Source organism: Pleurotus ostreatus, assembly GCF_014466165.1.
Source record: "Pleurotus ostreatus strain PC9 chromosome Unknown scaffold_8, whole genome shotgun sequence".
In the NCBI taxonomy this organism is placed as follows: Eukaryota; Fungi; Basidiomycota; class Agaricomycetes; order Agaricales; family Pleurotaceae; genus Pleurotus; species Pleurotus ostreatus.
In genome coordinates, this window is record NW_023503163.1 from 638,534 (window position 1) to 653,376 (window position 14,843).

At 50.9% G+C, this 14,843-nt stretch overlaps 6 protein-coding genes across 6 annotated transcripts; 3 read left to right on the forward strand and 3 right to left on the reverse strand.

Annotated features, from left to right (window-relative positions):
• Window positions 1–75: 75 nt before the first annotated feature.
• Window positions 76–1,600, reverse strand: PC9H_010523 (uncharacterized protein; the record flags this gene model as incomplete). Its single annotated transcript, XM_036780016.1, has 2 exons — window positions 76–1,437; window positions 1,493–1,600. The coding sequence occupies 2 exons, from the start codon at window positions 1,598–1,600 to the stop codon at window positions 76–78; spliced, it is 1,470 nt and encodes a 489-aa protein (XP_036627399.1).
• Window positions 1,601–1,814: 214 nt separating this feature from the next.
• Window positions 1,815–4,569, forward strand: GEM1 (ERMES complex Ca(2+)-binding regulatory GTPase gem1; the record flags this gene model as incomplete). The annotated part of the gene is made up of 14 exons (XM_036780017.1): window positions 1,815–1,950; window positions 2,003–2,061; window positions 2,119–2,200; window positions 2,262–2,404; window positions 2,458–2,559; window positions 2,613–2,732; window positions 2,788–2,889; window positions 2,937–3,166; window positions 3,225–3,458; window positions 3,519–3,816; window positions 3,869–4,000; window positions 4,060–4,131; window positions 4,181–4,305; window positions 4,368–4,569. 14 exons carry the CDS (start codon window positions 1,815–1,817, stop codon window positions 4,567–4,569), a joined length of 2,037 nt encoding a protein of 678 aa, XP_036627400.1.
• Window positions 4,570–4,919: 350 nt separating this feature from the next.
• PC9H_010525 (uncharacterized protein) lies at window positions 4,920–6,599 on the forward strand (the record flags this gene model as incomplete). The annotated part of the gene is made up of 7 exons (XM_036780018.1): window positions 4,920–5,008; window positions 5,064–5,449; window positions 5,507–5,583; window positions 5,633–5,671; window positions 5,726–6,076; window positions 6,137–6,493; window positions 6,552–6,599. 7 exons carry the CDS (start codon window positions 4,920–4,922, stop codon window positions 6,597–6,599), a joined length of 1,347 nt encoding a protein of 448 aa, XP_036627401.1.
• A 286-nt stretch (window positions 6,600–6,885) lies between these two features.
• Window positions 6,886–8,105, reverse strand: PC9H_010526 (uncharacterized protein; the record flags this gene model as incomplete). Its single annotated transcript, XM_036780019.1, has 2 exons — window positions 6,886–7,752; window positions 7,821–8,105. The coding sequence occupies 2 exons, from the start codon at window positions 8,103–8,105 to the stop codon at window positions 6,886–6,888; spliced, it is 1,152 nt and encodes a 383-aa protein (XP_036627402.1).
• A 605-nt stretch (window positions 8,106–8,710) lies between these two features.
• Window positions 8,711–9,305, forward strand: PC9H_010527 (uncharacterized protein; the record flags this gene model as incomplete). The annotated part of the gene is made up of 3 exons (XM_036780020.1): window positions 8,711–8,850; window positions 8,922–9,141; window positions 9,207–9,305. The coding sequence occupies 3 exons, from the start codon at window positions 8,711–8,713 to the stop codon at window positions 9,303–9,305; spliced, it is 459 nt and encodes a 152-aa protein (XP_036627403.1).
• Window positions 9,306–9,827: 522 nt separating this feature from the next.
• Window positions 9,828–10,616, reverse strand: PC9H_010528 (uncharacterized protein; the record flags this gene model as incomplete). The annotated part of the gene is made up of 3 exons (XM_036780021.1): window positions 9,828–9,929; window positions 9,991–10,470; window positions 10,539–10,616. 3 exons carry the CDS (start codon window positions 10,614–10,616, stop codon window positions 9,828–9,830), a joined length of 660 nt encoding a protein of 219 aa, XP_036627404.1.
• Window positions 10,617–14,843: the final 4,227 nt, after the last annotated feature.

The window sequence follows — 14,843 nt, forward strand, 5'->3', positions numbered from 1 at the left end:
TACATCTGTAATTCAAATAGTCATCGCCGGTGGTTCTATAATAGAAAGAACATCCAAAATTGCTTCCAGTGTCTTTCAATATCCATTAGGGAGACCGCGATTATGCTTATATTTCACCACTTGATATCCAGCCCCCTTCTTCCCTTTCAATCCGTCCGCGCCGGGAGCGTCTGGAAGTGATGGATATGTGTCGTTTTTGACATCTGGGCCGAAGTCGTAAACGAATGGCCGGCTTTGGGTTGCCCCAAACAAACGAGACCCCTCGAGGATCACTGAGTAAACGGGGGACGAATCATTGCCTGGAGCATAAACGCTCCACCCACATTGCGGTGATCGTACATCCCAAAAAGAGACGACACTGTGTCGAGCGGAGCCAGCGGCTATGTGCGTCCCAGAGCCTCCACCACATGCAACATCGTATATGGGTTCGTATGACCATGGGTCGAGAACAGAGAGAACTGGTGCGAGTGTCGTGGTGGACGATTCGGAGACCGCGGGATGCTCGTCCGCGCGAAGGTCGTATATTCTCACTTGGCCGTCGTACCAACCGGAGACTATTACATTGTCTGAGGCACCCCAAACAGAGCAAGGGGGCGCTCGAGAGATACCGTACACGGCGGAGCTGAAAGTTGGGCCGTTGATATGTCTTCTGGTCATGCATAAATTGACAGAAGGGGTCGGGGAAATACGATCAGGCTGAATTGAATAGACGGTCAATGGAGTGGTAGACGACGCCCCGAATGCAGCGAATGGAGAAGAAGATGCCAAGGACAGATGCGATATCCAGCTGCGCTGCTTGATATCAATCGACGAGGAAGTGACTTCATCGTTGGGGCTGGCTGGCACGGTAGATAAAGTGGCGACCCCCGTAGAGGACAGGGAGAGAAGACGATTGTTTGCGTACTTCAGGCTCTCCAAGAATTCTGTATCGGACTGGCGTTGATGGAAGAGGGGGAAGCGAACAACCGCTAGCGGCATGTTCTTAGCTTCATCTGGAGGTATCAGAATGACGCGCTCCGCTTCCCCGCCGTGGTAGCCAGCACAGAGGGTCTGATCGAGTCCACCGTCGTCGATGAAGGTCAGGCAGGTGATGTCGTAAACGGCGCTGGGGACTGTAGCTAAGCGGACCGAACCTTCGAACACGACGGACGGGGATTCAAGCTCGCTTGGGGATGTAGCAGCAAATTTGTAGGAGTACAGAGTGCTGCCTGCCGCCACGACTAATCGAGACAGACTGATGGCCATTGCTGGTTGGAATTTCCCCGTCCATGGGCGAGACAGTGGTCTGGCTGTAAAATCGGCGCGTGACCAAGCACGATCCGATAGTGTGTTATACCGTGCTCTGCGTCTCGGGGCCCACTGTTCCTGAGCCTTGGCTACGCTGAGTGCTGGGCGAGGATTGGAGCGAAGGTGACCGTTCCATCCGAATTCCTCGACCTAGTGATAAAGCATCAGCGCCAGCGAACGCTCGAGGGGCGGGGCAGCGCTTTACCAGTGTATGTAGAGACTTGCACGTCAACGATACAGCCGCCAATCCTGACGCCGAAAGGTCCTGCAAGGCCAGGATGAGGACATCAGAAGGAAGGTCGGTCAAAGACATCGCACGCTTTGGGGTTCTTCAGCGCAGGGTATTTATACAAAGGCTTTGTGTGAAGCAAAGCTAAAAGGACTCCGACACTGTAAATTAGATATATGGAGTCAGTGAAAACCAGCACAGCAAAAATGTATGGCCGCTGTGCCACCGCCGCTGCAATGGCGATCGTGAACTTCTTCGGACTCAGCGGCGAGATTCCTCACGCCTCCTGTCAGGTCACATGACCAAAGGGTTGGCCGTGGACCGTGGTGTCACCAGAATTCCAGTCGACGCACCGCTCACACAATTCCGTTATTTTTCTGCCGCGCTGTATTCTGGAATGCGAAGAGATGTGCGCATACTACTCGTAGGCGATGGTGCGCACCGCGAACTCTCCTTCTGGCCCTGCTTTCTGACCGCCCAGCGCAGAGAGTGTTGGCAAGAGCACCATCGTGACTTCTCTCATCAAAGAGTCCTTCGTGTCACATGTAACCCGCTGCATAGTGCGCTCAGGCCATCTTCGATGCTGACGGCGACGCCCACAGGTTCAGCACATCGTCCCCGAAGTCACAATTCCGCCAGAGGTTACACCAGAAAATGTTACAACGTACATTGTGGATTCCGGAGGTAAACCAGCTTTCATTTTGCTCGGACGCGCGCAAACGTGGTACCGACACTCGTATTGCAGCCGGACCATCGGACAAGCCTCACCTCGAGTCAGAAATACGGAAAGCTCATGTCATTTGCGTCGTTTATTCAATCGACAACCCTAACTCATTCGATCGCATTCCAACATACTGGTTGCCTCATTTCAAGCAGTTGGGTGTAAATGTAAGCGTATTTTCATTAGGTCCCATTTACTCCCCGACTGAGGTCGCCGTCAGGTACCCGTTATCCTCGTTGGGAACAAGATAGACTTACGAGGCGGCGAGGTCACCAATGAGGCATTGGAGGCTGAGATTCTTCCAATCATGAACGAATTCAAGGTGTTTCACGCTCCGGCTCTTATGTATACGATGACTCTGAATACATTTCCTAGGAAGTAGAGACATGCGTAGAGTGTTCGGCCAAGATGCCCCTGAACGTGTCCGAGGTCTTCTACTTCGCTCAGAAGGCCGTCCTCCATCCAACTGCCCCCCTCTATGACTCTAGAGAGCATGTGTGTTCTAATATTACGTGTTTCTCCGTCCCTTTGACTTAAACCTCAACTGTAGGTCCTTAAACCCGCCTGTGTCAACGCCCTCAAACGTATCTTCAAGCTATGCGACACGAACAAGGATGGAATTCTAGACGCGGCTGAGCTTAATGAGTTTCAAGTCAGTTAACATCGCCGCTCTGCTCCCTCATACTGACAACTCTTCAGAGAAAATGCTTTGACGCCCCACTTCAGTCACAGGAGCTTGAAGGTATTAAAGAGATGGTTCGAGAACACGCTGAAGGTGGGGTTCGAGATGGAGGGTTGACGGAAGCTGGGTTTTTGTACCTCCACACAACTTTCATCCAGCGCGGGCGGTTAGAAACGACATGGACTGTCCTTCGGAAGTTCGGGTATGGGGAAGATCTCCGCTTGGCCGAATCCTTTCTTTTCCCCAAGTACGTTCCTTCCAAATGCCTCTTTCATGAGTCATAAGAATTGATCCTCGATTGACAGATTCGAAGTACCATATGATTGCTCAGTCGAGTTAAGCCCACTGGGATATCAGTTTTTCACTGATATATTTGAAGTCTTCGATAAAGATCAGGACGGGGCTTTGAAACCTGAAGAGCTTAACGACTTGCTGAGCACCTCCCCGGGGAACCCATGGGCCACACAGAAGTTCCCGGACACAACACTCTCGGACGATGCTGGAGCCGTTACACTGCAGGGATGGTTAGCACAATGGAGGTGCGTCAAAATTATCCTATTCCACACTCGCTCCTTCATTAATGACATAGTGCCGTGTAGCATGACTACTCTATTAGATCATAAAACGACCCTTGCATATCTCGCATACTTGGGCTACCCCAACGAACCACGCACAGGTGCTATGCAGGTGACTCGACCACGGAAGACTGACAGAAGGAAAGGAAAATCCGCACGGAACGTGTTCCTCTGTTACGTATGCGGAGCAGCCGGTTCGGGGAAAACATCTCTCCTACGAGCGTTCGCTGGGAAGGGGTTCACGGGCCTTTATGAGCCCACGAACAGAGTGATAAGTGTCGTCAACTCGGTTGAAATAGATGGGTCACAAAAGTACTTGGTGGTGAGTCCTTCATAATTGCTGTGTGTCAATCTAACGCTCATTTACTTCGCAGCTGCAAGAATTCGGCTCTAGGTATGAGGCGGAGACGTTGCGTAACCAGAAGAAAACCGATCTTGCCGACGTCATTGTCTATGTCCACGACTCGAGCGACACCAATTCGTTTTCATATATCAGTAATCTTCGTGTGAGTTGCTTTTCGTCACTCTCGCACTGGGCGCTACTTACCTGTGCTCTGGGTTTCAGCAACAGTATAGTCTTGATCATATTCCTACTCTATTTGTCGCCACCAAATCAGATCTTGACCTCGCGTTGCAGGTACGTTAACTTCCTCCCCAGAAGCCTCTCAGATTAACGGGCCGATCAGAGACACGAAGTCCAGCCCGATGTATATTGCCGCCGATTAGGCCTGCAGGTTCCTGTTGCCGTCAGCGTGAAGACAGGCCAGATGGCGGATGTATTCCACGCGATTTGCAGCATTGCAATGAGCCCGTGCGTTTGCTTGCCTTGCAGACCTCCTCGTGTCCACTGAGGTGATTTGATGTTCTTTTCAGCAATTCGTCAATTCCCGGTGGTGCCGATCGGGCGATGTCTGCGTCCGCCAGATTGCGGACGTATGTCAAGCTAACTGCTCTTGTTGGAGGGTGCACTGCTGGATTGTTTATGCTCTACCGTACATTCATACGCCCTGGACCTCCTGGGTCGTTTAATTGGGCCACGCCATGGCTGGGGTGGATATTTAGCGGGCGCAAGTAGTAGTAGATTGCCTGGATTTGTTATATTTGGGGGGTATCTGATTCACGATGCAACAAGATCCGATACGAGACCTTGCATCAAATTGGAATGAGGGTTACGCGCCTCATGTCCTCCTGCCTGCAGGTTGCTTTTATAGTCTGGGCGAGTGCAGCCTGCATTTTATTTCTTTTCATCGATCATCCATAGACCGAATCCAGCGTTTTCAGTCCAGAGCGCGCAGCACAGGTGCATCTCATAATCAGATATCATAACATCCGTTACAAACAAAGCGCCGCCCCTCTTCAACTGCTCAGTGATTTGAATCCATTATTGCAAGTTAGAATCGCGCGTTCTTGAGACTGTTTCACATCATGGATGAAGACATGGACTTCGACTCGGGCCCACAGCCGTTGCAGCACTCAATTCCCGTCCAAGTACCTTCCGATGGCCACAAAATGCTGTAGGTCGTCGACTCTGTAGTTCTAGCGTCGAAGAGAGCTTACCGCTTCTCCCAGGGATCTCGTATTCATTCAGGATTGCACAGGTAGCCAAGGCAGCTACATAACCTCTGCAACGAAAAATATCGAGCAGATTTGCGCAAGCATCTTCGAATCGGGAAAGCTACAAAGTCCAGAGGACCTGCGTATTGGGTTAATCGCCTTCCGGGACCATCCACCGCAAGATCACACATATATCACCAAGAACTTTGGATTTTCGTCAGATATCGCGAAGGTCAAGAAGGACTTGTCGTCGCTGTACGCATCAGGAGGAGGAGATGGTCCAGAAGCTGTCACTGCTGCGCTAGGCGAGCTGATGAATCTAGACTGGCGGCCCCAGGCTAGCAAGATGGTGGTGTTGATTGCGGATGCACCACCTCATGGCATTGGCGAATACGGCGATGGTGCGCGCTCCCTCCTTTGCTCGAGAGTTTCCTTTCCGACTGAAGGATTTCCCTTAGGATTCGATGACGGCTCACCAGACGGAAAGGATCCTCTGCAAATTGTCCGCCTTTTGGCTTCTCGGGGCATTACGCTCGTATGTGCCCATTTCGTGATCTACAAGCTTGGGGACTGATCATGACTAGCACTTCGTCGCCTGTGAACCTGCATTGAGCGGTTATTCAGTACGTTTCGCACTGCGAACTCATATTAACTCCTGATAAATCTGTTTCATACAGTATGCAACCGATTTCTATAAAGCCATCACATCCATTACGTCTGGCCTCATGCTGCCGCTCACCACCGCAGATCTCCTCTCGCATGCCATCGTCGGGAGTGTCCTAGAAAACCTGGACATGGAGCGCCTCGTTCGAGAGGTTGGGCACGCCGTCGCGCAGCGCATCCTCGGAAACAACGAGAGCGTAGACGAAGTGGCTCGTGAACTCCACGAAAAGCTTCTGTTGCGAAATGAAAGCACCAAGAAGGTCGTCATCGAGACAATTTACAAGGAATCGGAAGAATCGGCGCACAATGTCGCAGTCTTCATGGAAGCTCCGTCTTTGGCGTTGGCCAGGCCTTTATTGAAGAGGGTAAGATATCTCGCCCATCGCCCTGCGTAGTGTATTTCCTCATAGACCACTACTTGGCAGGTACACGGTACTCGATTCACCGACAAATACCTGCAAGCACGGCAGTCATACTCACGTCCAAGCTACACAAGCTATACTAAATCACGGCCAACGCCTGCCATCCCAGCCTCCCCACCCAGCTCGCCGCCACGCAAGGTTGTTACCGACTTTGCTGCGTTCGGAGCGCCAAAGAACGCCAGTGTCTTCGGGACCAAGGTAGCTCCGTCACCATTCTCGCTGGCGGGAGGGAAAGCGGCATTTGGTGGTCTACGCAGTCCTAGCGGAACAACTACGTTCGGCGGGGACGATGATGACGATGACGACGACGATACTAGGCAGAAGGTCGAACTACGTGAAGGCTCCATTTCCCTTGACCAGGTTCGTTGCATCTACTATATCTTTTACTCTGGGTAGGAAATTGATGATGTATGTTCAGGCCAGACGAATTGCTATGCAGAGCGCATGGCGCAACACAGGCGGTTAGATACTACATATTCGTCTCTTGTTTTCCCCACTCATCAACTTTTTCCTCCATCTTTCCATTTCCTCATCCCATCTCAACGAGTAGAACTCTAGTAATTGTTTAACCTTCATCACGACTCACGCAAACATTCATTCGGATCCCTTGGTCTACCCCCATTACCCACTTTGAATGAGATATGGGTTGTTGTACCGGTAGTGTACTTGGCATAGTCATATATATACCGTCAGAATGACACGAAATCAAATGTATTAGCCATATGCAAACAAGGAGGATAGCTTGTTATATATTATTGGTCGCTGTCTCGTTTGCGCTTCTTTTTGGGTTTGGAGGCAGAAGAGTCGTGCTCCACGAGCGAAGGGGACACTAGCGGCTTGGTCACCCCATCAGCACCCTTGATATCCTCTAAATCGTCGCCCGCATCTCTCTTCTTCTTGCGTTTTTTGGTCTTCTGCTCTCGTCCTGTTTCCTGAGGACCGTCTGCGCCATGAGATACTACTACATGTTGCTGGGTTGATTCCTTCCTCTTCCCTTTTCGTAACACCTTCGCCGCTCTCGTCTCCTCAACTTGCATCTCTTCCTCCTGCTTCCTTAACTCTCTAGCCTTCCGTCGCTCCTCCTTCGCCTGTCTTCTTGCCTCTCGCGCCCTCTTCCTCTCTAGTTTCGCCCGTTTCCGCTCTGACTTCTCTCGCTCCCCGACATCGCCTACGACCCCCGCGCTGCACGAAGATGTTCCCTGTTCAGTCCCTTCCCCAGCACCACCTTCATCTCCCTCGTCTCCTTCTCGCTCAGGGCCCTTCCGCCGTTTCCGTTTCCGCTCGCCACCAGCACCCTCAGTTTCCGGCTCCGGCGTGATTTCACCGCTGCCGCAGCCCTCCTTCGTATCTTCCTCTTCTTTATCTTCTGAAACAAGACCGTCTTCAGGCCCAAGAACCGGACCCCGGAAGAACCGCGAATACAGCCCTTTCTTCGCCGCCTCCCTTTTCGCAAGCGTCAACAAAGAGGCATTCGACGCCGCAGACGATTCGGCGCTGATTGAGGGGGTGGTTGAGCCGGAGGATGTCGCGGGTGTACCGAGCAGGGGCCGCCGATTGCACAGAATTCCAGTGCCCGTGCGCTTGAAGACGGTCGTTTCTTTCGCAACGATTATATCGTCCTAATGATGAATGATCACACTGGTTCTACACCAGCGACATAAGCTGCGTACGGAGCAGTATCACTCACACTCTCGTCATCACTATCTGCGATTTTAATTTTGATGGAAGTCGATGCGGCGGAGAATAGACTGTCACCAACGAGCAAATCAGTACAATATACACCTTTCGGGATGAAGATGTATCTGCTCAACTGGTCCCAGAACGGAAAGGCCTCATCACGATCTTTACCAAGGCCGGAGAGTGTTTTCTTCTGTGCGATAGCGAGAGGTCTACTTATTGCGCCCTCGCGGAGGCCGGAGCCCTTTCCTGCCCAGCCTTGGGCGACCAAGTACGCATGGCCATCGAGAGGCATGAGAGCTTCCAAGCCCGGTATGAGATAAGCACAGTGGGTGTTTTTGAAAGATATCTATCAGGCGCTCAAACTTTTGCATAAGCGCCACTAGTACTCAAGTTTGCTTCCGTTGTTTACTACCAGCTCCCGAAGCAGACAAAGATCTACAAGCTCCGCGGGTCTCCCGCTCGTCTCTTTCCCAAGTACATGTACACCACTTCTGCTGGAATTTTCTCCTTCTCTCGAAATCTGCGGCGGACACTCCGCACCACCCTCTGCTAGCTACTCAGAGAAATCTACGGGATTCTAGCCGTTGTCTCTTTCTCAATATAGCTAGTTTCCAGAAATTTCTACGAGCTTGAACATTTGCACAAGACGTACTCCGATGTTCGAGCACCTTCGATCTGAGGTGGAGGAGACGGGCTAGGCGTCTTCAATGATGAAGACAAGATCGTCGGAACATAGGCGTTGATTCCAGGCGTTTCCTCGCTCGCTGTATAAAGAGCAGCCCCTTCGTGGCTTAGTGCCCGCAAGAAATCAACTCAACAACAACAACACCGATAACAACCTCGCCGCACCGCATTACTCTACGAACCTTCTCCTCCACTAGCAACTAGCAACTAGCAATGTCTTCTGTCTTCTACTACGAGCCCTTCTCGGACTTTGACCGCCTCTTCGATGAGGCGTTCAACGCCCGCACTGGCAACAACAACAACGGCCAGCGCCAGCGCCAGATCGGCACCACCTCCAACATCATCCATCCAAGGTAGGCGATCCCCGTCCTCCGACTCCATTACGATAATATGATTGACATTGCACTGTTGCTGCTACAACCAGGATGGATCTCCACGAGGATGCGAAAGCCAACTCGGTAGTCGCCTCCTTTGAGCTTCCGGGGTTCAAGAAGGAAGACGTGCACATCGACGTGCACAACGGGCGCTTGACCGTCTCTGCGGACAGCAACGTGTCGACCGAGACGAAAGAGGAGGGATACGTTGTGAGAGAAAGGCGGTTCGGGAAGTTCTCTCGGACGCTCCAGCTCCCTCAGGGCGTTAAGGTGAGCTGAATCGATTATTATGGTGCTTGAGATGAGAAGTATAGATGACTTATACTGGAATTTAGGACGAGGAAATCAAGGCCACGATGCAGGATGGCGTACTCACCGTCACGTTCCCCAAGTCGGCTCCTGAGCTGGCACCCAAAAAGATCACCATCTCGTGAATGCTCGTCCTTCAATTATTATCGACCTACCAATCTCTTGCACCCAACTTCTTCTCCTCTCCAAGAATTTCTATCCGATTAGCTACTATGACTCAAAAATTTCTTGTAAATTAGTTGATGTACCAACAATGCAACAATTTTGCTTCTATCCAGTTATCACTCCTCAGTTTGCGATTCCTGGTGTCTGCCATAGGGGCACTTTTCTTAGATAGATAATGAAAGGTTGAATTCTCAAAAGCGATTGTTATATTGATAGCTTGGGCTGTTTTTATTGGAGTGGACCACAAGAAATGCTGCGAAACGGTACGACAATATAATAGCGAAAAAGCGGTGGTACTGATATAGGAAGTATCAAATATAACACGGCCAATTGAATTATCGCGGACATGTCGTGCGAAGACAGTAGTATCGTCATATGCCGAACAGTGATGGTCTCCATTCGGAGCTAAGGGTGCCCAACGAACATGCTCTTCATTGTCCAAGTCGGTAGGTCATTCGCCCTCGTTTCACGCTCGAAGACGTCTAGAAGTCGCAGTAAAGAACGTTCTGGCTGATGAAGTACGCAGTTTTAATGCGTCCAATGGATTCCGCCCGGGCCTTCTCCTGACAATGGATGCACTCATACTGCAGAGAGGGGTATGAGGATGAGCGCCCGCGAGGAACCCAGGGGACAAAAGACACAGACCGTATACGGCTCGGTGACGAGCGTCCTCATCTCCTCCTCGATGACCGTGTCCTCGTCGATGAGTGCAAGGACGAACTGTACTTGCCTCTCGCTCAGCGTCTCCAGCGCAGCTTCGACCTCCCAGCGCATCAGGACAGCCGCCGCCTGCCCCCCGTCGTCGTGGGGTTCGTTTGGCGCGTAGATGGTGCGCAGGAGCACTTCGTAGACCGCGAGGAAGAGGTGGTGGGGGGAAGACGAGGCGAGGCGGCATGCGCCCGTGTCGGTGATCCAGGATATGATCATGAGCGCAGTGACGGCCGCTGAGAGGGGGGCCCCTGATTCATAGAGGAGGTCATCAATGAAAGCTTCCAGGTCTACCTCGGGCGCTGCAAATGCGGGCTTTTTGCGGTAGTTCGGGGAGGCTCTGAGGCAGCGCCAAGTGAACTGGGCGCAGTGGGCTGCGTAACGTTGCGTGAGGTCCTCCCAGGGGTGATCATCGACCTGGGGATGATTTGGTTAGAATGGTTATAAAGGGGGCTAGTAAGGAGGTGATTGGTTGCCTAACTTACTTCGGGGATCAGTTGGCTGACAGCGGCTATTTGCCTGGCTTCGTTGCATTTGCTGAGTCGTGGTTGTTGGTAGTGCATGATGTGGTGGTGGTCGAGTGTTGGGTCGAAGTCGAGGTAGACTTCGGTAAATATATGAGAGATCACGGGACCATATGCCCCTAACCGCCCTTCCGCTGCGGTTTGAGTACGGCACGAGGCTACCGTTAAATTGGCCGATCCGATTCGCTTCCTGACAGCGTATTACTCGAGGAATCGAATGCACGGCGTATCAAAAGCAGGCACTTGCACTGTCTATCCTCTTCCTCGATCTAATAGTTCAATCAATGCGTGAAACAGTTCGACTACTGAGTCTTGGTTGGGCTCACTGCACATACTCCTGCGTTGATGAATCTGGTATTCAATGTCAATACTCTCCATTGAAGTTAGGATAATAAGACTGATAGTAAATTGATAAACTAGGGTGAATCTCCACGAGGCCCCCCAAAAGCGACCCATGTTATCGCTGTTACCGATGGATCTTGCGGTTTTGTTGAACGGTATCGCAGGGGTGAGACCGGCAACGTTGTAAACCTCATGCGGACTCGACATGGCTTCACTGAAAGGTTCTAGGGCCGATGCAATGTTCTCTGGAACGACACCATTAGTGATAATGGCCATTTGTCCCCACGGGGCAGCAAACCAAACGTGAGGAGATGTACAGTAATTGACCACCGTTTGAGACGTCCTCTCCCACTGAGACGGCGCCTCGGAATGAACAATCTTAGCACAATTTGCTTTCGGATGTCTTGTGAGAGGACAGTATGATCATTCTCAGGTGCGCTCAGCCCGTGGATTAGGAAAACAGCTTGTGTGTAAGGGGACACTCCTATTTTCTCCTATTCCCCTGTCCCTCTCCCTTCCTCTCGCCCCCTTACCTTTCCGCTTCCCTTCCGTTCACTCCCTTTGCATCCGAGCCCCGTCCGGTGACTCCGAAGTCTTCCCGCGCTTCGGACTCGCCTCGGACTTGCTCAGACGCCTCGGACTCGCTCGGACGCCTCAGACTCGCTCGGACACTTCGGACTCGCTCGGACTCGTAGATACACTTCGGGGCTCGTCCGGGCTACCTCTATCCTCCTTTCCCACTTCATTACTCCTTGTCCCCACTTCCCCAGGTCGCTGGCACGAATCCTGTACATTCCCCTTCCACTTCATTATCACATGCCCCCTTGTACCTTGTGATATTCGTTCGTACCTGTGGCTGGTGTACTGTACAGTTACCCTTCATTCCTCCCACGCTACTACAGTATATACTTCGCTTCCTAGCATGGAGAATCCCCATCCTGTTCTCTTTGGATTCTCCCTCTGCTAGGTGAGCAGCTCTCTCATGTATTGTAGTTAGTCTTATTCATTTCTTTGGATTCTCCCTCTGCTAGGCTTGCACTGTGCGGCTATCTTGAGGTTGCCCTTACACCACCTAGATCACAGTCGCAGGTGTGCAGCCACTCTCGACGGAAAACGCCAAGCCTGAGACTCGCTCAGTACCTCGTGCATGCCTGACCGTGGTCGCTGATCATCAACAACACACTCTATGACACCTGACCTCGTTGTCACATCAGACCCTGCGGCGCCCTCGTAGCTACTGTAGATTCCATCGCAGAGCTGGGCGCTCGCGACACATATACTTACACTAGTACATGCGTGAGTTGTGTGCAGGTGGAGGAACGCCCAAGGGCGCAACACTCAAGGAAAAGGGACGGAGCATGGGCAGCCGCGAGAGATCTGCCCTCGCAATGAAGGCCACTACTGCCTTGCAAGGGCAGACGAACGGTGCGCGTGAATATGCCCTAAACAAGAAATAACACTCTTTAGCAGTTCACTGTTGAAGATGGATCACACTCAACAGTTAAGCAGTTCGGGCACTATTTCTCCTTTCCAGATATAGCCAACCCCTTTCCTTTTCGATCACATATAAAAACATTCATTTTCACTTCCGCATCCTCAGCTTTGACTATACTGTCGGAATCGCTGAGGTATGCTAATCACTTGCTACGCCTGGTTATAACGATTACTCACATATCCCTTCGATGTAGAATACGTTCCTAATCACTCACGCATTCTACAGGTTCGTAATAGGGTTTAATTGCGAGCGTAGCAAGCAATCATGCTCTAAAGGGTTCAAGGCCCGTGCAAATAAGGCCAAACAAATTCTGCGTACTTTGGAGGCTCGGTCGTGTTTTTTTCTGGCTGAACTGGCCTCTTTTCCACAATTCTGAATTATGGGAAGTGTGGATTTTGCTTGCCGTAGTTGATTTGCGCCAAGAAAGCGGCACTTTTGGTGGAAATTTGATGACTTACGACAGTAATTTGGTGAAGGTTGTTCAACTTCCATCAACTCGAGGCTTGCTGACGTGGCGCGCGCCTAATTCTCTGAGCTTACGGTGTACGCACTGGATGCATATCGAGAACTCACACTGGGTGCAGGATCAGATATTATCTGCGGTATTATTTTGATTGCTATCTGAAGAATATCTCAGTTAAGCATGTCATACCCAGTTATCTCGAGTGTGACCAATATGTAATGAGTATGAGATAGCAACGGCAGTATTATCCTCAACTGACTTAAACCTTCCATTGTGAGTAAATATTTATCACATATTACACGACTCTATATTGAAGGATTATTGCACATTTACTCCACATATTGGATATGTAATGTTAGCAACAATATGTTATCCTGCACGCTGTGTCATATGCGCCCTCCTAGCGCTCATAGATTCTATGCAAGTAATATCTACCTAGTCTAGGAATATACTCGTAACCACAAAAAGTAGTTGGACTTATGTAAGCAAATGCCTAATGTGGTCCGTGACCGCGTTATTTGTCTGCCTCTCCTTGCAACAACAACACGTCGTTTCCGTGTCTAATGCGCACCACTACATCCTCACATACTCTGCATGATACCCCTAAGAAAAATCGATTCATTGGTGCCGTTAAAAGCGGCCAATCCGTCAACAAAGCAGCCGCTCTGTTTGGCATCCCACGCAGCACAGCGTACTACAACCTGAAGAAATTCAATACCGTCGGTTCCGTATCTCGACAACCATGCTCCGGTCGTCCACGTAAACTGACCGATCGTGCCAAACGTCTCCTGGTGCGATCCGCTAGAAAATCGCGTTGGGCACCATTCAGAGAGCTCGTGAACACACTGCAGCTCAATATCTCAGTCTCAACTGCTCGAAACGTTCTGGCGGAGCAGGGTTATCATCGGAGGGTGGCAAAAAAGGTTCCATACCTTTCGAAAGATCAGAAGAAGAAGAGGGTTTATTGGGCTAGGCTTTACAGGCAGTGGAAAGAGCAGGAGTGGGGGCAGGTCATATTCTCAGATGAGTCGTACATCTACTTGGGCGACAACTGTGGCCGTATCTTTGTTACACGCCGTCCTGGCGAGGAGCTGCATGAGGATTGTGTTGTTCCATCCTTCAGCCAGTCTTCTACGCGTGTTATGGTATGGGGGAGCATCATACGGGGACAGAAAGGGCCACTAGTTGTGCTCGAGTACCCTGGAGGCAAGGGGAACGGAATGAATTCCGCACGATATCAGGAGCAAGTCCTGGAAGGAGCTCTTCTTCATTTTTACAACGAGATGAAGGCCCTGAAGGGGACTGTATGTGTCCAACAGGACAACGCACCAAGTCACACCAGCAAGACAACGAAGAAGTGGTTCACCACACATGGTATCCCACTTTTATACCATCCACCATCTTCACCAGATGTCAACCCAATCGAACGAGTCTGGCATGAGCTCAAACAGCGCTTGCGCTCCTTACCTCATCCTCCCAATACTGTTGCTGATTTAAAGGCAGCTGTACTTTGCGCATGGGACGAGCTACCGATTGAGGATGTGGACAAGCATATCCGTGGCATGCCTGAGAGAGTCGAGGCTGTATTGCGTGCACGAGGTGGTCATACCAGGTTTTGATTTTATGAATAGTAGCCTTAGGCTATATACATCCTATTACATATCTAAAGTTGGAGTCTCTTATTTCTGCTCAGTCATGAATTCACTGAATGTTGGGTAATTGGGCTAAGTGTGTGACCGTGTGTCCAATTACTTTATGTGGCTACGAGTACACTGAATCCTCGCCCTAGCACTTCGAAGCGAGCTACCGCCGGCGCGGCCCGCGGATCCATATTATATTGAGCTTCGACTATACTGTCGGAATCGCTGAGAATACGTTCCTAATCACTCACGCATTCTACATTCACTTCTACACACAAGTAGAAACTACGCAAGCTAGGAGCCTTCAGTTCCCTCTCTAAATCATC